The sequence below is a fragment of the Ciconia boyciana genome, chromosome 8 (assembly GCF_034638445.1).
Source record: "Ciconia boyciana chromosome 8, ASM3463844v1, whole genome shotgun sequence".
Lineage (NCBI taxonomy): Eukaryota > Metazoa > Chordata > Aves > Ciconiiformes > Ciconiidae > Ciconia > Ciconia boyciana.
This window is the reverse complement of record NC_132941.1, coordinates 45717517-45740911: the sequence shown is the minus strand read 5'-3', so window position 1 is coordinate 45740911 and position 23395 is coordinate 45717517. Positions and strand designations below refer to the sequence as shown.

At 45.0% G+C, this 23395-nt stretch overlaps 1 protein-coding gene across 3 annotated transcripts; it reads left to right on the top strand.

Moving 5' to 3' along the window:
* The first annotated feature begins 5256 nt into the window (after window positions 1-5256).
* Window positions 5257-22554, top strand: ANXA8L1 (annexin A8 like 1). 3 transcript variants are annotated; one of them, XM_072869978.1, is made up of 14 exons: window positions 5257-5413; window positions 5524-5570; window positions 9763-9853; window positions 10120-10214; window positions 11453-11566; window positions 12420-12510; window positions 13143-13222; window positions 13851-13910; window positions 14437-14530; window positions 16331-16426; window positions 16674-16732; window positions 17648-17770; window positions 19146-19251; window positions 22390-22554. In XM_072869978.1, exons 2-13 carry the CDS (start codon window positions 5550-5552, stop codon window positions 19200-19202), a joined length of 981 nt encoding a protein of 326 aa, XP_072726079.1. In that variant the 5' UTR covers window positions 5257-5413; window positions 5524-5549; the 3' UTR covers window positions 19203-19251; window positions 22390-22554. The 3 variants fall into 3 exon arrangements, with proteins under 3 accessions (XP_072726079.1, XP_072726078.1, XP_072726080.1); XM_072869977.1 differs by lacking the exon at window positions 22390-22554 and having other exon boundaries at window positions 5258-5413; window positions 19146-19523; XM_072869979.1 differs by lacking the exons at window positions 5257-5413; window positions 22390-22554 and having other exon boundaries at window positions 5506-5570; window positions 19146-19524.
* The last annotated feature ends 841 nt before the right edge of the window (window positions 22555-23395 follow it).

Here is a 23395-nt window from a genome sequence, read left to right as displayed (position 1 = left end):
GCGCAAGAAAGGAATGAGCAGAAAAATGCTCAGCCAGAGTCAGCCAGAAGCAGAGCAGAGCCAGAGCAAGCCAAGGGGACATGCTCTGCTGTGCTTGTGTTAGTGCCTCACCCTGGCTCTCCCACCAGCAGCAGAGGGGCCCTGTGCACCAAAGGTGCTCTGGAAGGGCGAAGTCGACACACCCTTCGCCAACCTGTGCAAACGTCTGTGCGGAGTTCCCTGCAGCACTGGCTGTCCCCGCTGACCCCAGGGCTCCTCCTCCTGAGCTACCAAGGTGCTGAGGGGAATCAAGCCCTGAGTTTTTACTTTATTGCTGCTTCTGTGATTGAACACCCCCCACAACATATAGACATGCATTTTCTCTTATGATACTTGGCACAAGGCTGCTTGCAGAAATAAAGGAAATTTGGAAAATTAAGCTGCTGTAGTGATTTTCAAATGGAAATAATCCTATTTTAAGGTAATTTTCACTGTGAAAGATGGTTCAAAGGCACAAAAGGAAAGGGCAGGCTGAGCACTGAGCTACCAGGTATGCGAGTATAATTTTTTTAGGCTTTATTTTTGCATTACAGATGCTCTCCTTGCTCACAACTGCTGCCTTCCCCACTGCTCATTTTCCCCAGATCACACCTCTTTCATAAACAGACAATAACTTTGTTTGGATTGGCTTGCTGGCAAATTTACACAGCTCTCCCATATAGTGATCTGATTAGTAGATGTAAGGGCATTTGCTCTTAAGAATTGTGAGGGCATTCAGCTGCTCATATCCATTTAAGTAGTGATAAACGCAAAGAAAAGAAAAAAAAAGAAAAGGGAGCAATAGAAGCAGAAGAAGGTAGAAGCAGAAGGTAGTGCCTGGTCTCTGGACTTCTTTGCACAGTGGCTTAAAATCTGCAGGATGAAACTAGTGTAGTTTGTACAGTGAGAGGGTGCAAGCCTGTCTGCAAACACAGCAGCTGCTGGGGTAAGAGACTGGTGGAAGTCACTGGAAGGTAGGGCAAAGTGTTGTTAATAATAGGTGTAGAGCTAAAAGACTTCACAGAATCACACTGAATCACAGAATCATGTAGGTTGGAAAAGACTTTTAAGAGCATCAAGTCCAACCGTAAACATAACACTACCAAGTCCACCACTGTTCCAATGCTTGACAACCCTTTCAGTGAAGTAAAATTTCCTAATATCCAGTCTAAACCTCCCCTGGTGCAACTTGAGGCCATTTCCTCTCGTCCTATCACTTGTTACCTGGGAGAAGAGACCAACCCCCACCTCTCTACACCCTCTTTTCAGGTAGCTGTAGAGAGTGATGAGGTCTCCCCTCAGCCTCCTTTTCTCCAGGCTAAACAACCCCAGTTCCCTCAGCCGCTCCTCATCAGACTTGTGCTCTAGACCCTTCACCAGCTTCGTTGCCCTTCTCTGGACACGCTCCAGCACCTCAATGTCTCTCTTGTAGTGAGGGGCCCAAAACTGAACACAGTATTCGAGGTGTGGCCTCACCAGTGCTGAGTACAGGGGGACAATTACATCCCTAGTCCTGCTGGCCACACTATTTCTGATACAAGCCAGGATGCCATTGGCTTTCTTGGCCACCTGGGCACACTGCTGGCTCATATTCAGCCGGCTATCGACCAACACCCCAGGTCCTTCTCTGCTGGGCAGCTTTCCAGCCACTCTTCCCCAAGCCTGTAGCTTTGCATGGGGTTGCTGTGGCCCAAGTGCAGGACCTTGCACTTAGCCTTGTTGAACTTCATACAATTGGCCTCGGCCCATCGATCCAGCCTGTCCAGCTTGTAAGCAAGGGGGGCCAGACCTGGAAAGCATAGCACTACATGAGCTTGATGATTTCTTTTATGTATGGATTTTCTTTTATGTATAAAAGAAAATTCTGCAGTTTGCTGAACTTTCTCCTCATCAGAGCTACAGTTCTACATGGTATTACTTGCAGACTCGATTGGAGAAAGTTATTAAGCTTTTAGCCTTGTAACAGAATACCTCTCTCCTGTTTGGTCTGAGGGGTAAGCTCTGATTTCCTCAAATTTAAGTAGTTATGTTATACAATTCATCAGATTATCGCTTTGCATAAAAGTATCTCTGTGTGTTTGGTCTCTTGTTTCCAGAATGATTCCACTTGATTTCCAAGTTCCTGTCTGAAAAAACAAACAAATAAAAACTTTGGGGTGAACTTCTCAATGGGCTGTGCTGTTCTTGTTAGGCTTGAAAATGTTCTAACAGAAGTGAAAGCCATGGATTAAGTAAATTGCTAAGCAGTTGAGAACCTGGTTTCCATAAGCTTTCATGTTCCAAAGCAGTCAGCTCCTGGCCTGAAACTTTCCAGGCACAGGACCAGACTTTACAAACCTACAGATGGGAAAGGGGAAAAGGGGACTGCCTGTGTACCCTAAAGTCTTCCAGGGTACACAGGCAGTCCCCTTTTCCCCTCAATCTAAAATAGAGTATCCTTTACACTCCTCTCATTTGACCTAAAACAGAGCAGTCAGAGCTTAATGGGTGGTAAAAGCTTCTTGAAACGATACCAGTAATGCACTGTTCTAAGGCTGTCACTGCCTTTATTTCATGCCTTAAATATTTTTGGGGTTTGAAAAAGGTTGAGCAAAATCCTGCTTGTGATTTTTTTTTTTTTAAATAACTTTCCTTAAACGTGTTGAGTATATATCAGGGGCAGCTCCAATGTCACTGATTCAAGCTTGGAAAGTCCCAAGGGTGGAGTCAAGAAAAGCAACGTACCCTGGTAGCTTCTTCATTTTGTCTAGCTGAAAATTGATTTGGACCAAATGGCTTAAAAACCCACAAACCAAACCTGATTATGTGCATGCGCTTCTTCTGCTGGAGGTTCCTGCCCACTCTTGCTGGCTGATGACTGTGCTGGGCATATCGGCAGGAACAGGGACTCTGTGAAAGCCTAGAGGAGGCCTGTGGATGAGGCTTGAGAAAGATTCACTGTGGAGACACTTTACAGGTGTCTGTAACCACAGCACGATTGACCCACTGCCCAGGTAACCATCTTGCAGATAGCTGAGAGATTACTGTATTTTGTGGGGTACCACAGTTCCCCACAGTACAAGCAAACAAGATCACCGAGTCAAATTCTAACCACCTTAATATGATGTTGGGCAGAGTTTCTATTGACAGTCTTGTTGGTGCATTTGGAGTTCACTTTCCAAAAAGGAGTATTACCTGAGATGTAAAAATGGCCTCTTGGGTGGGGGTGGTGGGTGAGACAGTGAGGCTTGGGAGAACTCGTGCATCATCTTCTGCCCCTTTTCTGAAGTTTTGCTTGTTCCTGAGGGTAATCACTGAGCTATATGTGAGGTTGTGCCTTACATATCTTACTGGTGCTGTAAAAGGTGTGTGTGCCTCTCTGGTACACAGTAATAAAGTGCATGAACCACGGATAAGCTCGCTCACATACACAGCATGTGTGTTAAGGGAGAGACAAGAAGTGTAGTGAAGACAAGTCTGTTCATGTTTAAAGCTGCTCAGTTTAACAGAATTTGCGTAAGCAAAAGGGATGTTGGACTGTAGCGTCTGCCTCCTGCTCCCCTGGCCTGTGAGTGCTGACTGCTCTGGTCTGTATTAAGACGGTGCAGCACTGCTCTGAGCCTTGCTGCAGGGTTCAGGTTCTCCAGACGTTTCCTAGCCTATCCATATTGATTTCTTAAAATCTGACCAGTGTTTCTCCACGTTAAAATCCCCGGTTGTGTCCCTTTGCAGCCTTTTTAGTTCATGCTGGCAACAATGACCACTTGGGCTTTTTCCCATTTTCTGTCTGGTTTGATCTCTGCTCCCCTCTGTGACCTACAGCTGTTTGCTGTGACTCTGTGATTTTCTGTGTAGAAGGGTTTCTTTGTCCTTGGAGTCCTCAAAAAAGCTGATCTCCATGGCTAGCTGATCCAATTAAATCCCAACACAGGGGAAAAAGCATATGTAGCCAGCCAGACACAGCCTTGGGATCCAGCAAAAGCAAATCCACCCTGCTTGCGAATCCACTTTACCCCCAGGGGGAGGAGGAATGAAGGACCACTCATGAGCTCTCCTTGCTGAGTGCTGTTGATGAACCTGCCTCTCAAACATGGCTAGAAACCAAGCCAGTGCAGACCCTAGCGGCATGCTTATTATGCCAAGGGCAATGCCTTCTCCTTCACAACTTGCCCTCGCCATATGATGGATGTGTTTGAGGCAGGAGCAGCTGGCACAGCTCGTGCCCTTGGGAATAGCCAGGGCAGCTTCCCAGGCTATGGGGGACCCTGCTGGGTTAAGTGAAATAGCAGTGTGTGGGAAGGAAATAAGAGAAGTCCATAGTTTGGTGTTTACCCAGTGTCCCATGTGGGTCTGTAAATGTGGGAGAGGACAAAGCCCCTGTATAGCAAGGGTTAAGATATAGCTGGTGGGAATGTTTCCATCAGGGCAGCTTTCCATTTACAATAAATAAATAAATGTTGGCATGGGTGGATTCTGACAAAAGTCTAGACAGGAAAATATTGCTACAACCATTAGATATTTCATCTGATTTCACAGAAACATTTCTCCAAATTAAAGCATTAAGAACTGTTCGGCTTTTTTTAAAACAAACACAAAAAAGAAAAAAAAAAATTTCACACTCCACTCCTAAGCCTTAACATGTCACAGCAGCTAGTGCAAGCCCTATGACAACTTGGCTGGGGTTGGCATTACTGCAAGTTGTTAGCCTTAAATGTGCTAGTCCTATGTTAGCCTAGAGATGCTTCTTGACTCAGGCCATGCAAGTCTAGGTATGGGAGGGGGGGATCTCCCAAGTGTCTATACAGTCTGCCGCTTTATTGAGCTTTACTGTAAGATGTAGGACACATATAGTGTGGCTGTGTTTGTTGGTTGGTTTTTTGTTTTGTTTCGGGTTGTTTTTTTTTTAAATAAGCTTTTTTGAAGGAAGGGAGGTAGAGGAGGGTTTGTTAAGTTTCTAGAGTCCAGTTTTGCTGTGTTCCAGATGGGTAGAGATAGAAAGAGTCGATAATAATGAGTGGCTTATTCTGTTGTAGCAGAAGTCACCGAGTCTCAGTGGAGTTTTATGCTGAGAAATTACCTGGTTGTAATTTGCATGTTGTGTCAGTGCCAGAGGCCAAAATGTTAGTAGGGAAGGGTGTGTGTGGGGAGAAGCAGTGGAAAAATTACAATGAGCTTTAGTCAAGGGGGTTGAATGTAGGTCTCCTCACAATGGAAGCCTCGTTTATTAAGCAACTTGATCTCTCCCTGCGTATGTGAAAAAACAGGTTGAGTCATGTCTGAGGGCGTTGCCCCATGGAATTTGTAGATAAGGATGGTTTATACCTGCATGTTCCCAGCACAGAGAGGCCAGTTACATTCTGCAGCTTCCAGAGGGAATAAGCCTCCTGAGGAGTACAGTTATTCAAATTTTCTTGGGGTAAGTTTATTGAAAATAACTTTTCTTTCTTTCTCCTCTCCCTCCACCCCCTTCAAATCTCAATTTCCCTAACCATGAGGTGTGATACGTGTGGTTTTCTTCACCAACAGACCCAGGTATCACTACTAAGACTGCAATGGCATGGTGGAGAGCCTGGGTAAGTAGAGGAAATACTGAAGTAAGACACCTTGATTTATAAGTTGCATCAGACACTGTGTGGGAATTAAATGTTTCCCCTTACAAATCAGCCAGACCTACTTACTGATTTTTCTGACTATAAAATAGCTTTCAGCATTTCCAAAATGTTGATTAAGGAAGGTGTTAACATGATTGCTGGCTTTAAGAAGAAGAGCAGACTCTCCCTGGTCCTTCAGTTGAGAGTGGTGCAGGGGGGGTTTGTCTGCCTTTGTACATGGGGAGACAGTACCGGGGAGCAGCAAAGTAACAGCTCAGGTCTGCATTAGGTCTGAAAGCTGCAGGCTCTTCATCTGCTCCCTTCTCTCGTGGCAGTGAGTTCAGGGCACTGTCCCATCCCCATTTTCATCCCCAGTTGTGCTAGCAGGCTGTGGTCACAGAGTGAGATGTGGTCAAGCCGCAGTGTCTTTTTCCTTGGTGGGTTTTTAATATTGCAATGAAGATGTGGACTTGGACACCCTGTCTGTCTGCTAGGAGCCAGAAATGCTGTGTATGTTCTCTTTTAAACTCTTGTGGCTTTGGGAGGAATGTGGCGGGGTGGGGGGATGCTCATGGGGTGTGCTGAGGCAGCCTCCAGGGTACAGCTCAGGCCAGGTGGGAGGCAGCTCTGGTGATGTGCATAGCTCTGTTGCCATCGATGGCAGCTCTCCCATTAGCCTATGTGGAAGGTGATGTTTACCCCTGGACTTTATCTCCAGATACCTATAAGCCAAGGCCTAGAAGAGACCTGCTGGAGACATGCGATGGAGGAATACTGGTAGAGAAGTCTTATTTCCCAGCCCAGTCCCCTGCCCAACACCACTGCCAGTAGTGCACAGGCTTTCTCTTGATGGCTTTTGTGTCATCTTTGGAAAGATTTGTGTCCCCCTTCCGCCTTGTTGTGAAGAAGGCTTCATGTTTCAGCAGCCTCTGCAAGGGGTGAGCTGAGCAGGGGGCCTCAAAGGGGCCTCTGCTGCCACATGCCACCAAAGGTGCCCGGGAAGTGTAGGAGAGCTGTCTTGCAGTGCAAGACATATTACCCTAGGTGCAATACATCATCAAGGAGTGAGAAACGACTTTGCATGGACATGACCATTTTTCAGGTTCTCAGTTATGATTTTGCAACAGAGGGGTGGGAACTGGAGAAACAAAACAAAAACAAAACAAAACACCTTGGGGGTTGGAGAATACCAAACTAATTCCTCCTTTTTTTCAGATAGACCTCAGATAGGCAATTTTCCTGATCTCAAAACATATAATGATTTTTTTTCCCCAGAAACATTAAAATTGTAATCTTCCTTTCTGCTGATCTCCCTCTGCCTCCCTATTTCCTTTTGGCAGTTTAGTACAGTAAAACAGACTTTTTCCAAAGCTTGGAGTAGCTCTGACTTTAATTTTTCCCTTTGTGCTTATGTGTTCCACCCCACCTCCCCAGGCTGGAAATCTTTTGAAAACTTAGAGTGAGAAAAGGAGAAGGAGAAAAGCCCTTGAAAGCTGCAGTGACCTCTTACCTGTTGGTATTGTAGAGGGTGGAGGCATGAAGAGAACGTGAGAGGGCAAAGGAAGGATGGTAGAAAATTGTTTTGGTTTTCCAATCCTTTCATAAAAACTGTGAAACTTTCAGGAACATTCCACTGAAAAAAATGAGTAACCCTACCTGTCCCCAAATTCCAGCTTTTCAATAAACTACTGTTCAGGTTTGAAAATATTTTGGTAGGAAAACTTTGAATTCCCTTCCCCTTCATTTATAGGTAAAACTTTTCAGAGCATCAGCTGTAAAGTACACTGATTCCATTGCTTTCATGCCAATTATTCATCTTCACATGAGCATTACACAGCTGCCTTGAGTAGTTTTAGTTAGGTAACTGTAGGATCAATTCATCTGGGAAACAAGACCAAACTGAACAGGGTTACTCTGGAAACCTGTTGTGATTGTACCTGTGCTGGAACAATTAAATACACGGAGAATGAGGTGTATGAGTGAGTCATGAGTGTGCTACTTGAGCTAGGATGGGCTGTAAATGTTTATTGGAATTAGTACCAAAAAAAGACTATTGTTTAAGTTGTTTCTGCTGTCACCAAATTAAAGGTCAGCTTTGCACTCCCTCTTTCTCTGAGTCACCAGGCACAGGTCCAGAGTGTTTCTTTCACATGAGACTTTGTATGCAGCTAGAGAGGACTGTCCATCTTTTTCAGAGCAAAATCAGATGGTTGAGTGTAACCTGCTTTCCAGGACAGTTGTGATGGTGCTGGCTGACTTCAAAGGGGAGGAGAAAAGGAGTGCTTGCAATGGTCCTACCAGCTCAGCCAAACCTCCTGTTCCAGACTGATGACAAACCTTTGGGGGTGGCAATGCTTTAGCCTGTCATTGCTCTTACTGCAGTATCAGCTTCACCACAGCCTTAAATTTGCTGCTCAGTAGTGGTTGGGACTCAAACCTGCATCTAGTGAGAAGTTTCCTGTTGACACTGTCTGCTCTGCAGCTGCTCTCTCTGCTGGGAGCAGGGTGTGGTAGCACAAGAGTCTGTCTCTGTGCTGGCTGTAAAGCAAACTTCTGCAAACTGAAGACCGCTTCCAGATATTCCTGACCGATGAACACGCTGCCTCTGTTGATACTCATCATTGCCTCTTGCTTGCTTGTCACTGCTCCCAGAGCTTGGCTGGCAAAGGGGCCAGCATGCAAACATGTGCCAGCTATATCTACTGGTAAAGCACTCAACAAGGACACCTGAGCTGGTTTGCCCAGAGCCAGCCTGTGAGCATCTGTGCAGCACAGTGTGGGTATGCTTCAGCTGTGGCACTAGGCTAGACCTGGCATTTCTTGACAGGCACTCCTGAGCATGCAGCCATTAATCTTCCAGCCTTTCACTAAAAACCTGGAATGCAGGTCCTGAAGGGAATTTCCATAAATTTTTCTACCTAGCAAGGATCGCTTGAAGGCTTTTTCTCTGGGGAGGACTTGGATGAGACTCTAGGAGAAGAGGGGTAGAGCCCTCTTTAGCGCAGGAGATGAGAGCAGAAGGGATTTGCACCATAGCAGGAGGCTGCTGGGTGGCACTCGGTGGTCCATGTTATGCAAGTCAGATGGGACAACCATAGTGATTCCTTCTGGTCTGTAAGCTCTGATTTGAAGGTGCTTTTTATCTGACTCTGAGGCCACCCCCACTGAAAAATCCATCTAGTCATACTGATATCATTAGTTCAATATTAACCATATCCCTGCAAGTAAATTTATGAGAATATAGTAATTTCCTGGGGCAACTTAAATCTCTCTGCTGCTAAAGGAAGAGAAAATTCTGTCCGTTATTGGAATAAAGTGGTGATGACTCTCTGTGACTAACCACTGATGTTGCTGGACCTTATTGCTAGAGATGCGTCAATATATTCAAGCCAGTCCCTTGACTAACAGCTTTTGTTAAATTCAGGCTCACAAGCCTGGGTTCTGGTTGATGGCCCTGCTACCTTGTGGTGACTGGAATAAATCTCAGTGTGTCTTTCTGCCCTGGGACTCTAGCACTGGCAGTGCCTTAGGGGTCTGTCTGGAGGATTCCTGTGTAGTTGACCCTTGGTTCGGGGAGAACATCAAACCTGCACTTTTCCAGATGGATCTGTTCCTTCAAAGTAGTCTCTTGGCCCAAATCCTTCCAGTGGAGATACTTCCTTCTTGAAGTCAGCTGTGCACAAGTGAAGCAGTAGCAGAAGAATAAAGCTGCTACCTAGAAAAATGGTCTGTGAGAGCATGACTATTCCATTAAATAAAAAAACCTATGGGTAAAAACTGCCCTGCACCAGCCCACCAAGAAATGCAGTTCCTAATAGCAGTATAATACGATAGCATACATGTTATGAAGTATTGTATTTAATGGGTGAATAAGAAAGTCTATCCTACTCAGCTTTTTCTGCCAGACTGCCTGCACCTAATGACTGCTGCAGCAGTGTCAGTCATGCTTTGCACGTCATGGTTCTGCCAGGAGCCGGAGGCTGGTAGAGGCAGTTGGAGGCAGGAAGCTTGTGTTCTCTCTGGAGCTCTGCTGAGACACTTTGAAGCAACCCCTCCACTCTTCTGTGCCTTGCCCATGTGTAGGCAATGAACAATACTAATTTACTTTCCAAAATGCTTTTTCTTCAGCTGGTGAAAAGCAGTGGTGAGAAGTCCTCTATTTTTCTTCTTTCAGAGTGAAGCAGAGGGCAAGTCCGTGACAGGTGCTTTAAACTTTGACCCCACACCTGATGCTCAGACTCTATACAAGGCCATGAAAGGGCTTGGTGAGTTGACTCCAACCACATGTGTAAATTCTATATTCTGCTTATAATTGCCCAGTTGAAATCCATTCCTTAAGAAAATTGCAGCCAGAGATACCATTTTTTAATATGGAAAATTAAAAATTAAAGTTTCCTTGATACATACTTAAGCTTCTACATTATGAAGGCAATGAAGTAGGGGAGGTTGTCTGAATACATGAATTGGGATTTTGGACTAGTGTCAACTTATTCTGTGCATTGTGTTTATGGCTTATTGTTGCTCTCCACAGGGACTGATGAACAAGCTATAATTGATGTCCTAACCAAGAGGAGCAATATGCAGCGTCAACAGATTGCCAAATCCTTCAAAGGACAGTTTGGAAAGGTACTTCCAAAACAAAGCTGTTTTCAGTCACTGTTTCACTGCATGCAGGATGTAGTAAATGGGTGTAAACTTCATCCTGCAAGCATGGTGTAAACAATATGCAGGTCTTCTGCAAATAAGTAGATTAATAGTTATTTATAAGGCCTGGGGTGAATGTGTGAAATTAATTTTTGGTCAGAAAAACTGGTTTTCCCCCAAAGATTGTAATTTTTTTGGTAAAATGCATTTTGACCAGAAATATTTTTTAAAAATCTATTTTAACTTAAAGTGTAACTTCTCATTGCTTTCGAAGCTATAACAAAAGTTGATACCTTTCTAAGTGGCATTTTGAGTAAAATATTGGTTGGGTTTGGGGCCCTTTTAAATGCCAAAGAAAGTTCAATTTAAAGACTTATTTAATTACATTTGTTTGGAAATTCTGAAAATGAAAACAAACTGCGGTTATTGACAACCATGTTTTTCTGTGGCCATCTTTCTGTCTTTGATAAAATCTTATTTTTATTGGGAAAACTCTTCCACCGGCAAACTCTTCCACCAGCCTTTCTCTGGAGCTAGTTGTCTGAGAGTCACAGTTAAAGAGGGGGAAACAAGGAAATGTATTGGGAAAGAGCAATGTAGTCTCTTGGGTCAGCATAGAAACAGGAGTCTCCAATGACCCTTGCTGGAAGGGGGACTGCCATGCAAGGGCCTAAGAAAGGGAAGCAAATGTAGGGGTGGCAAGTATGGGACAATGAATAGAATGCTTGCATCCCACTAAAACAGCCTGAGTCATACCGTAAAAAACCTGCATTATAGTGAAAGGAAAGTTTGAAGTCTATCTTCAAACAGACTGCATGCCTGATTCTTTAAAAGTCCTGGCTGCATGTTTATGTGCAGGCTTTGGGAATTGGCTCTGTCTGAAGCTACATCCCTTGCTCAATTCAAGGCCTTCAGCTGCCTGGTTCTGTTGGCTGAGTAAAGCAGGGTGGAGGAAGATTTTTATCTTCCCTACTCTGCTGCAGAATTAATTAGTACCTGGGAGAAGCTTGAGTAATGGGACAATAGGGAATGTGGAAGGACCTAGACAATTCTCATTTTGGAGTTAGGTGCCTTTTTCAGTCCCAGGACCTTTTCTAATAAACTATCATCACAATACTGTCATTCAGCTTCATTGCTGTAGGCCATGGGGATGGAAACAGCACTAGGCTGTAAAGAGATCCTCTGAGGCTTTTTATGTAACTGTGGTGCATGTTGAACAGGATCTGATTGAAAGCCTGAAGTCTGAACTGAGTGGCAACTTTGAGAGGCTCATTGTAGCTCTCATGTACTCCCCATTCAAGTATGATGCCAAGGAGCTCCATGATGCCATGAAGGTAAGCAAATTGCATGCTGATATTTAAGTAGCAGCACGGATCCAGTGTTAATTTCCTGTAACTGTGCTTATTAATGCAAGTGATAGTAACTGGACTGTTACATGATTAAGTTTGTTATTAGCAGTAGCCTTTGAGAAATAGTTAATTGTGCTATTAATGCATATCTGGGGGAAAATGCTGCTTTAATATTTAGGGATGCATGAGAGTTTCTGTACATACATGTCTCATAGAGTCTGGGGAAGGCAACAGCAAAACTAAACTCAGCTTTGGCAAGGAATGAACATCCACAGATAACTGTTTTCAGTTAAACATCTCTTTGATGCTTTCTGCAGTGCCTCTCGTGAATGGAGCTCAATGACACAAAGCCCCATCTGATGCCCGATCTGAGACATGAAACTTTTAACAAATCAAGGAGCGGTGGTGCAAGGGCAAGGCTGGGGTTGGCTGGGTTCCTACCTATGGTATCCTACCTACAGTATCTTTTCAAGTTTCAGATGCGGAGAGGTCTATTAAAATGGTACAAAGATGGACTGACTAGGCAAGCATTGGTCTCCCCACATCCCCCTAACAGTCTGCCATCAAAGATCCAGATCCAGAAATGCATTGCAGAAATGCAGGGTTATATAAAATCATCCTTTACAAATTAGGCACCTCAGTAAAAGAAACCATGTTCAAACCAAATGTGCTTTGTGTCTCCAGCTTTATCCTGACAGTTTCTCACAGCTCAGCATACAGTTTAACACTTTGCTGCCATCCAGCTCCTTACTTGACCATACTTCTCCAGCAATAGATGACACTCCATGACTAGATGCCTTTCTCCACCTTTATTTCTCCACTATGTTTTCTATTAAAGGGTATAGGAACAAGTGAAGATGTTATCATAGAGATCCTGGCATCCCGGACAAAAGCACAGATCAAAGAGATAATCAAGGCGTACAAAGAAGGTAAAGTGCCTGTGGCTCTGATTTGTGTGGTCAGACCAATGTGTGACTGCCTGATTGCACAGCAGGAATGGTGTTACCAACTAGCACTGTCAGTAGGAAAATGGGATTTTTAAAACCAAGAAGGTGCAACCTAACTCTGCCTTCAGCCTGGCAAACAGAGCGTGTCTATGCTGAGAGAATTTGAAAATTCCTTTCTAACTCTCCATCCAGCTAGAGGAAAAGGTCAGCAAATCACAAATTTGGTTCAGCTTGGCCACACAGGCTATCATCAGAACGCAAACAAAACTATAGCTATGCCCTTGGCTTTTTCTCCCCATTAAATACACTCTAGATGGGAATTTATCAAATATGTATTTGTAAATATTTGGTATCTCTTTGGTCCCTTAAACTATATCTCTAACATTAGCTCTGTGTTTATGCCTTGGACATCAGTGGAGCTAGTGACTCAGTCAGATGCGAATGCCAGCCTGGGTATCGCTGAGGGTGTGAGCTGATCTCAGCCCTGTTTTTTTTCCCTAGCGATGTTCTTGACTAGTGTCAGGCTATTGTGTGTCCTTGGGTGACTGGTAATATCCTGACTATATCACCCAAATAACAAATCCTTCCCTTGTCCTTCTCTTTTCCTTGGGTAGAATACGGTTCTGATCTGGAAGAAGACATAAAATCGGAAACAAGTGGCTACTTTGAACAAATTCTGCTTTGCCTTCTTCAGGTAACGTTAGAGAAGAGAAATGAGGGTATAAAGATCTTCACATTTTTCTCTTCCTTTTTGGAGAAGACATGCAATAGAAGAGGCAATACAGTCATGATCACCAGATAAAATGCAGAGACAAACATGTCACTTGGACTGGATCTGTGTTTCAGCTTCAGTGTAACTGAAGCAGGGAAACCCCCTGCCTTAGCAGCAGCAAGAGAGCTGGGAACTTACAGTCAGCTCTGCTGCTGGGAGACACCTCATTTTACATATGCGTAAAGCCGTTGCGCTCTACAAGGGTCTTAGAAAACAATGCCCCTCATCTATGATTCACCACTCCTCCAGGGTCTGTCCCCTCAATGCTGAGTGCATTCAAATGCATGTATCCTATCACGTTTTCTGAATTTTCCTGCCTAGCAGCAGAATAACTTAGCAATTTTTTGGCTCCGCTTCATATGACTGATTTCAATGCCTTTCAGTGAAGGAGTTAGCACTTGTGCTGTCTGAAACATTACTGCTTGAGTACTCTGCAGAAATAGATAGCCAAGAAGGATAATTGATCTTTGCCCAGAATGTGTGCTGTGATCCTTATATATGGAAGAATCTTCATGAGACAAAATAGTTACCTTTCTTTTTCTTCTCATAGGGTGAGAGGGACAATGCCACTCTCTACGTGGACACAGCACTGGCTCTCCAGGATGCAGAGGTACTCTCAAATGCCTGTGATCAGTGATATGCCTGTATCCCACCTATCCTGAACTTCAGAGTACTTCGGTGGGCAGCGGAGTCCTGGTCAGCAGAGGGTTGGAGCCACAGTAGTTGGGGAGGGGTGATCTTCAAGCGGAAGCAACTTGGGATTCTTCAATTTTGCCTGCGCTGCTGAGCCTTGCCGTTCCAAAGAGGAGTGATGAGCATCAGCCTTGGGCTCAGCTGCTTATACATGAAAGTATACGGATATGGTGGAGTGCGACAACAAAGAACAGGGAATCACGAGTATTGTTGGCTGCTCCAGCTACTACAGGAGGGCTGAAAGGGGTGGAGATAGTGGCTGCTCCAATTTGACTAGAAGACACGGTCAAGGGTTTTCATAATCAACCATTCTAGGAGAGTCTAGTTCACACAGTATTTTAGGTTATTTCAAACCCCTTTACCCTAGCAGTGCCTTAAGCCAAACTCTGTTCTTTTACCAGCTGCACACATGGAACATCTAACAGGTGTGTGTTAAATTACAGACTCTGTATGCTGCTGGGGAGAAGATACGGGGCACTGACGAGATACAGTTCATCACCATCTTGTGCACAAGGAGTGCCACACACTTGCTGAAAGGTATGGAGCAGAGCCCATACTCCCAAGCCTCTGAAATGAGAAATCACTCTAGCCAAAAAGAAGAGGCAGGGCTATAGATGGGAGAGATGGGTGGTGAGAAATAAGTACCCGAGTCTGTTTCCTAATCCTTGGTCACTCAGTGACCAAAAGCTGCCAGCTGCTTTCGTGAAAACTTATGAAGACTTCGTGCTGCTGAAAATCAAGTGGCTTATCTAAGAATCCTTATACAGTGGTGATGGCTGGATGGTATAGCTGTTTTTATAGACCCAAAAGGAGAGAGAGAGTCCCTTTCTAACCAGGTAGGAGCACGCAGTGGACAGACGCATGAGTCCGTGGATGTGGTTCCTCTGGGAAAAAAAATCACCGAAAAAGTAGCTGGTTATTCAGTGCTGGAGAATCACAGGGTGCACCTTGCATTTCTGCCCCGGCTTCTTCTGAGGGCATCAGAGGCTGCTGGGAATGAAGACACTAACCCAGCTCCAGCTAAGGGAGCCCTCAGCTCCCCGTTGCCCTGTGCAGCAGAGACCTGGTCTTGTCATCTCAAGACTTTTGAGGCAGTCCAAGGCTCTGACTAACAGATTTTGTTATGTCGGCCGAATCAAAGCATATCAAGTACTGTGTAAATCAGCTGGACCTAAACCGGTAAGTTTAGCTGGTGATAACTTAGGTATGCCTGGGCTTTTTCAAGCTGAGGTCTTCTGAGGCTGTTTTCTAGGCCCTGGAGGCCAGCTCCCCCTTGTGTTTCAAATTTAATCTCCCAGCATCACTTAGAGAACAACAAAAAAAAGCGGTTTCTAGTCTTTGGCTGTGTCTGCCTTTCAGAACTGAATTTCAACTAGTTGTTGTCAGGATGCAACCAATCCTTTGGACCTGCTGTATCACCAAGCAAGCAATTTCCTCTGTGCTGCAGCAGTCTGCAACTGTTTACCTTTAAAACTTGAGTGTAATTGTTGCAGCTAATTTTTTTTTTAATAGGGAGAGTAGGCCTGAGTTGAGAAGGTTGTATCCATCTGTCTGTTCTGTGGTATTGCCTGTCCCCGAAGTATCTGAGTGTTAATGTTTAGGTATCTGATCTTGAATGCTGAGCAAACTTCATTAAAATGTCCATTGCATTACATAGCAGTTTTCTTCTTTGTTAGTCTGGAAGCTAGGAATCAAAACTGAGACCTGTAATTCTGAACCCTGGAGTATCCAGAATGTATAAGGTGAACAACAACTCTGTTGCTGAGCTTTTGTTAATGTGGGCGTTCAAATACGTTGGAATCTGCACCTGTGTTTTGCTCATCTTTTCTGAGTTGTTTTTTTTTTTTAATTGTGGTTGAAATAATAAGTTTTCCCAAACTGTTGTCATCATTTAAAAGTCCAAGGGCCATGAGCAGCATAGTCCTAAATTTAATTTGATTTTGTTTTGGCTTCTGAAGCTAGTGACATCAACAAACACAAGACCAAATGGTAGAGTTGTGCCTGATCTTCTGTTGTGTGCTTCATTTCTGTGGTTAAAGACAGCAATGAAGGGTCAGATTTCCAAATTAATATGAAGTGACTGAACTTGCATTTTCAAATGAAGGCAGGGAATTAAGAACTGTGGATGGACTGAGTTTTTTCGTGAACGTTACCATCCATTTTTGTACCTGATTTCTGGGCTTGACTAAAGCCTCCTGAAGTTGGTGCAAATGTGGCCATTGCTTTAGCAGGATCTGTGGTTTCATATCACCACACAAGCAATACCTGTAACTATTGGGCACAAAATGCCTGAGAAGTTGCTTGGTAAAAAATTGAAGTTCTTTGTGTTTCAAACAGTGTTTGAAGAATACCAGAAACTGGCTGGTAAGAGCATAGAGGACTCTATCAAGAGTGAAACTCATGGTTCACTTGAGGATGCCATGCTGGCTATTGGTAAGAGTGGCTATGTTTCCCTTTCTTTTGTCCGAGTCTGCTGCCTTTTCTCCTGCAGCAGTTGACTGTTATGGGGTGGATCTACTTTATAAAGGTATCTGGTAGGAAGTAAGGGGTACTACTTAGGTAAGATAAACTCAGATCCCAGGGGCATACTGAATTAATGGAAAGCATGTTGAATCTCTGTTACCTGCTGCCCTGGACTAGAATTACCATTGGTTCTTACTGAGCCTTTTTGTATGCCTAGTGAAATGCACCAGGAATGTCCATTGCTACTTTGCAGAGAGGCTGTACCATGCATTAAAGGTAAGACTCTTCATTGTAACATAGTTGTTTTCATACTGGACTTAACTTGTAACCTGGCTTCCACCAATTCAAATTAGAAGAGCCAAGGTTTTGGTGAAATCCAGCAAGTTTAGTGCTGTTGTTGCAAGTAATAGCAGAATCCCTTCAAACACCTTGGGTAGAAAAGTACCCTTTAAGCTTGAGATACCAAGGGAGTCTGGCTTTTCTGACTTAGGAGTCTGCAAGGAGCCCAGTCCCACCTTCTGGAATATGGATAAAACTTCTGGAAGTTTTGGAAGAAGTTTTCTGCGTCTGAAAGATACAAAAAGTGTCTTTTTCTGGAAGATGCTTTTCTAGGAGGTTGACTATGGTGGAGTTTTGCCCATAATGTTAACTTAATGGACCAAACCACAATATTTTCTTTTTAGGAAGCAATTCTCTCAATGGCAGTATAAAATTAAAGAGTTCCAAATGGGGACACATAAGGCATGTGCAGATTTGTGCCCCTGTAACTCTTGACTGATATGTAAAAGATGTTAGCTCTCCCAACTTCGTGGAAAGCTGATGTGAGTGATTATTTTTGTTATTGATGTAATCTTAATTTTCCTGTGAGTGATTAAACAATATTGGTTGGAGCCAAGTGTTGTATGGGTGGTGCTGCAGAAGGCAATATGTATTCAGTGCCCACTTCCAACTCTAGCGTGTTTGCTTTTGCATTCGATGTGTGCAAAGACTTATAGCACACTTCCGTGGTGGGCTTGTGGTATTGACAGTGGCCCCTGGGAGGGGTGTGGGGGTTAGCCCTCCAGAAAGAGAAACAGATGTGCTTCAGAACATGTGCCAAGTGATGTTTGAAAGCTGACTCCTCCTGTCCTGGACCAGTTTGCAACAGCTTATCCCTTGAACACCCACAGACTGATATATCTGTTATTTCAGGGGGCTGGCACCCATGATGGGACTCTTATAAGGGTGATCGTTTCTCGAAGTGAAGTTGACTTAAATCTTATAAAGGTTGAATTCAAGCATATTGCAGGAAAGTCTCTCTCCAGTATGATTCTGGTAAGCAGCACCTTGATATGATGGTTCTTAGCCATCACATACATTCCTAACCTGTCCAGCACTGTGGGATGCTTCCATGGTTGTTTTCAGTAAAAATGTAATTTCTGCTAAGGTCATAGGTCTCCTTCATTAGGCCTATTAACAGTCAGCTCCTTGAGAGACATACATGCCTGAAAGGTGAGTCAGATTGTATGCTCTGTAAGTGACTTGGGCAAAGCCAAACCTGAGGAGAGACTGCTCCAGATTTTTCATGGACCAGACTCTATGTCTGTGCACTTCATGATCTCCTAGATGAATCTAGATTCATTTAATCCTCCCTGTTACACTCTTCCCACACTGCTGTGCTATTTTCTCCGCTCTCTTTCTGCTGTCCTTAACTACCTCAAGCCAGTGCCATATAAGTCAAAACAGTGCTGGGTTTTTTGTTTTGTTTTCTTTTTGTTGTTGGTTTGGTTGTTGGTTTCTTTGTGTTTTTTTTTATTTTTTTTATTTTAACTGACTTATCCCAGATGAAGGCCTGGTCTATACTGTGGTGAGATAGGTTTAGAAGCTGAACCTTGTCAAAGCTTATTGTAGCTTTTGAGGTTTGAGTCTCAGCTCTGCGTGAATGACCCTCCCCTACTAGGGCTGAAATGCTGAGTTTTACCATTTGTCCTAAGGACTCTGGGACATTCCTCTCCCCCAGTGCAAATGGCACAGAAGCCCCTATCCTTAGCAGTCCCCATGGGAAGTCTGGTTCTGTAATGAAGGCCCTTTCTTCTAATTGACACTGTCAGTGTCTGTCATGTTGATTAATGATCAGTCTTCAAGGGTCTGTACAGAATATTCATTCCTTCTGAGAAGTGGAACTGGCTTTACACCTGTCATCACAAAACATCCAAAGGGAGCAAATTTTTTATCTAGTGATATTCTCTGTAGTGCTTCTCTAGATCAAAATGACCACATTTGTGGCTTTTTAAAAAAATGTCATGTGTCAGGGCTAACTATACTGCAATTTCCCTTCCTGTAGGGGAGAGAATGCCACACATATACTCAGGAACATAAAATTTAAACACAGCAGAGTCGGTTGCTCTCCTTTGCGCTGACTTTGTCTGTGTTGCTCTGTGGGATGGAGCCATGATCAATTGCTCACCTGCTTTCCAAAGAAAAGAATTGGACTTGATACATGTTATTTCAGGTGGCAGCTACAAGCCTCATTTCTCCATTCACTTTTGATGGTGTGTTAGGGGGCAATAACTCTGCTGAAGTCTGGCTTGCTCTTTCCAAAGTCCTTTTCCTGTGTGGGCATATTCCACAGACAAAGTCAGCACTCAGAGCATGCAGAGGAACTTCCACACTCACCTTTTTTTTTTTTTTTAATTTTTTCTCCTGTCAGGATGACACCAGTGGCGATTACAAGACAGCCTTGCTGAATCTCTGTGGCAGTGACTGACAAAATCTAGGAGGAAGATGCTGAAATGGATACAGAGAGAAAATTAACAGTGAGCAAGGGTCTGAAAATGTACATGTAGAAAATCATTCTATTGATCCAAGTGGGGAGAAAAAGAAGATCAAATTAATGGCCAAGATTTCCAAAGCTCTCTGAAGGATGTGGATGCTCATTACACATTAAAAGCTATTCACTTCCCTAACCGTTTTTAAAGCACAAGTGGGAATGTTTCTTTTTTGTTTCCATTTTGTTCTGTGCAGTTTCTCTTCTCTTTTAACACGCTGTGAAGGGTAGCACTTAGACATGAAATTAAAGGCCTTTTTGAGTCATTGAGCCCTCTGTAGGTGTTTCACAAGTCTGAACAACCCTACAAAGCTTGGGCTGTCCTGAAGCCTTGCCAACTTCACTAGGACAAGCTGGTACAGCACTGACCATTTGATGCTAGCAGGGTGGGTCTGGAAGGAGTCCCAGATATTAATGGGGCTTTAGGGCATGGGTCAGAATGGAGAATTCAGTCCTAGGGGGGGCTGGTTTAGCAGCCTTATCTGCATAACTTCAGTGAGGGCTCCCCAAGGAGTACAGAATGGCCAAGCCAAACTGGCTGTAAGCATGTGAAAGTTGAAAGTTTTGTGCCTGATTTCCTTCTTGCTTGTGTGGGTGTTGGCAGCGGGAGACTGGCAAGCTCAGGGAGTGACATCAGTGTCAGACTGTGGGGAAATCTAAACTGGGGCAGATGATTTGGCTTTGGTGACTATAGGATATCCTGCTCTTGGGGGCACAGACCTGTTTCTGCTCCTAGTTTCACAGTAACTTCACAGAGGTCAGTGGACTCCCTTGGAAATTCCCCCCCCACCTCCATGACTGCACCTACCACTTGCTGAGTGAGGCCCCAGATTTGGACAGTGATACAGAGAGAACAGGATGAAATGCTTTGAGAAGCTCAGGTCTGCCTTGACCAATGACTCTCCACACTTAAAGCAACTCGTCTAAATTTGTAATTGCCAAAAGCCATTGTGTTCAGAGAAGTAGCTTTTCTGATCGAGTGGGTGAATTTTCTGGCAGAGGGGTGGTTCTCCCCTTGCATTGCTGAAATTAGCAGGAACCGTGCAGTGAGAGTGGTGAATTCAAAAAGTCTTAGGGAGGCCAGGACCCAGAGCTGGGGTCAGGGTATCTGCATCCCTCAGGTGAACATGGAGAGGAGGAGGTTTCAATCTGATCCTTTAAGTGCTTGTGTTTGCGGTGATATCTCAATTTCTTACCTGGAGTAAAATGAGTTGGAGACACGTCCCTAGACTGAGCATCAAGGGGAAGTTCTTCACTCAGTTTTTGGGGGATGTGGGCCAGCTCCAGGCATCAAAGCACCAGAAATGACATCGGCCTTCTGCTGGCCAGGGGACCCACTTGATTTTTCAGAGAGCCACTTGTTCTCAATGGCAAGTACGATCAGCCTTCCCCTGGTTTTGCTTGAGAGCAGGTTCAGGTTTCTAGCGAGCGGCATGCCCGGCCCGCGGATGGGACGCCTGCTGCGGGGAAACCCGTGCTTACACCACCATCTTGTGGGTGACAGCCTGCGTGCAGCCCGGCCGCAGCACCGCGGCGGGGAGCTCACGGACCCACGCGGGACCCCGCCCGCGCCCCCCGAGACCTGGCCGCCGACGAGGGCGGCTGGGCGAGCGTCCCGGCCCCCCCGCGCCCCCGGCCGCCCCGAGCAGCGCCCGGGCGCCGCGGGCCCCGGCCAGGGCTCCGGCGGGCGGGGTGCAGAAGAGGCGCGGGGTGGTGGGAGTTGCTCCCCTTTAAACGATGCTCGCTTTCCCTCCCAGCTGTTCTAAACTCGGTGATGAAGGGGTGCTTCTGCTGACAGGCGTCCCCTTCGTGACCCCAGTTGAGGGACTCTCACCCTGCAGCCCTCTGCTATGGTATGGCTAAGCTCTGGTATGCAGCCTTAGCTCTGGTATGGCTAAGAGGCTCTGCAGAAGTGCTCTCCTCTGGCCAGGTCTGTGTGATGAGGCTTTAGTGAAAATATGAGGCATTCCCTCCTCTTTTTTTGTGTGTTATTTAGGAAAAGGCAAATGGGAATTTGTAACTGCCTAAGCAGGGAGGGGGAATGATTTATACGGTTGTACCCACAACATCTGCATCTCCTGAGGGTGGACGGACAGTGAGTGAGAAGTGATCCCAGCTTTGAGGGACTTAAAGTCTGACTAGAAAAGCCTAATAAAAGCTCAGCTCTTCAAAGATATTTTAGTTCAGAGTTGTATGTTGATTTCACTGAAACTTTTGTGCTTATATCGTCTCGGAGCTCCTGGTGTTGGTATTATTATCAGCTTATTCAGGTCAGAGGCTGGCTTTCCCTGTTGGTCCCTGCTTAGCACCGTGGGTTAGGATTAGAGCTGTTGCACTGTGATTGTAGTCCCAATTTTATTAAGAACAGCTTGGGAGATGTAAAGAGAATTGCCAATAGGCTCACAGGAGATCAGTAGTAAAGCTGGGAAGGAGGAACAACTGAGGGAAGCTGGTTCTATCATCATAATTGCTGGGAAACAAAACAATTGTAAAACATCAATAAAGATTTAATTACATATTGATTGCTGCTAAAATGTTTCCTGGGTGAACAGGTGCTTTAATAAAGCGGAATCAATTCCTAAGCTGTTCTAACCAGTCTTTTCCAAATGTAAATATTGACTTAAGGCCTTTCTATTCATTCACAGTTTAATTAACATGATTTTATTGCACAAAAATCAAGACAAACACTCAGCAAGGAAAAGGTAACAGGGACAAAGTAAAAAATGCCCAGGACTGTGCAGGCCTTCTGCTGCCTGTGCGCCAGCCTTTTTTCTCCTCCTGTGCTGCAGGAAAACCTGTGTGCGGGGAGTCTCCCGGGACTGCACTAATGCCACCTTGCTGTCCCTCCCTGGGTGGCTGCTCTGTGTCCTCGGACGCAGCGCACACACGGCAGGGGCTGTGCTAACCGGCAGCGTGGTGGGGTGTAGGGACTTCAGCTCTTTGCTCAACTCACACCCAGGTGTACATAGGAATAGTTGACTCCAACTACTAGCTCTGTTTCTGACACCCAGGAAAACTAACAAAAATCTATTCCAGGTAGGATGCCAATGCACATAAATCATGTTTAACCCCTGAACGCCTCCATTCCAGAGAAAGCTGACTTTATACTGTTGCTTAATTCTCCCAGAATCCCAGTGTAGATGTGGCCTGAAACCCAGACGGCTGACCACAGGATTCCCAGGCAGTGGCCAGCCACAGCCAAGCAAAGGCTCTGCTTAAGAGGTATCTCATCACGGTGACTTCTGGGGAGAAGAAGAAAAGATTGGCTGGGTCTGGCTTCATTTGCATTTCTGTTTTGCAACAGTTTGGAGTAATTTTTGAATAAAATATATTTAAGCGTTCCACTTGAGGTTAAAAAAAACCATTGTTCCTGTCGGGAAGTGGAAGAAGAGAACAGCAAATACCTTAGCTGGGCAAAGTGGGGCATCTCTTTGCCCTCTCCCCATGCTTAGGAATGTTTTTTGAGGGGAAGGAAATAATCTGAGAAGGGTGTTCAATCTTCCTGGTTCCCTATGGTTTCCCCAGCAGCGCAGGGAGGCACCCCGGGTGGTATAGGCTGTTGAGCGGGGGCTGGGGCTGGGCAGGGAAAAAGCCTGCCTGAGGCACCAGAGCTGGCACTGGCACATCTGTGGGGCAGCCCAGGCAGCACTTCTTCTCTTCAGAGCAGAGGGTGGGTTTGCCAAAACACAGGACAGCACAGCATGTGGCACCGGGGGGCGGAAGGGGAGGTGGGTCGTGCTGGCATGGGTGGCCCCCTTAGTTGCTCTGGGGTGGGCTGAAGGGAGGCTCAAGGGGAGAGCATCCTCATTGCTGGGCAGATGGGAGCCTTTCTGAATGGAAACTGCTGATTATTTTTTACTCTTAAATTAATAAATTAATGGTAAATTAGTGTTGATTTATTAATGTAATGTGCTGCAGTGAGGAAATACTGCCTGCCATAGGCATCCAGATGGGATAATGGAGTCTCCTAGTGTTGTGGCTTATTGCCTGGCTTTCTTGAAGGAGCCCGTTTTGCTGGAAAGGTGGCTATCTGATGACAAAATTGTAGACCTTCCTCAGGACGTATTGGATGGTATCTCCCTTGCAGGGAAGATAGTACCAAACTGTAAGATGCTAAGACAGGACTGTGCCAA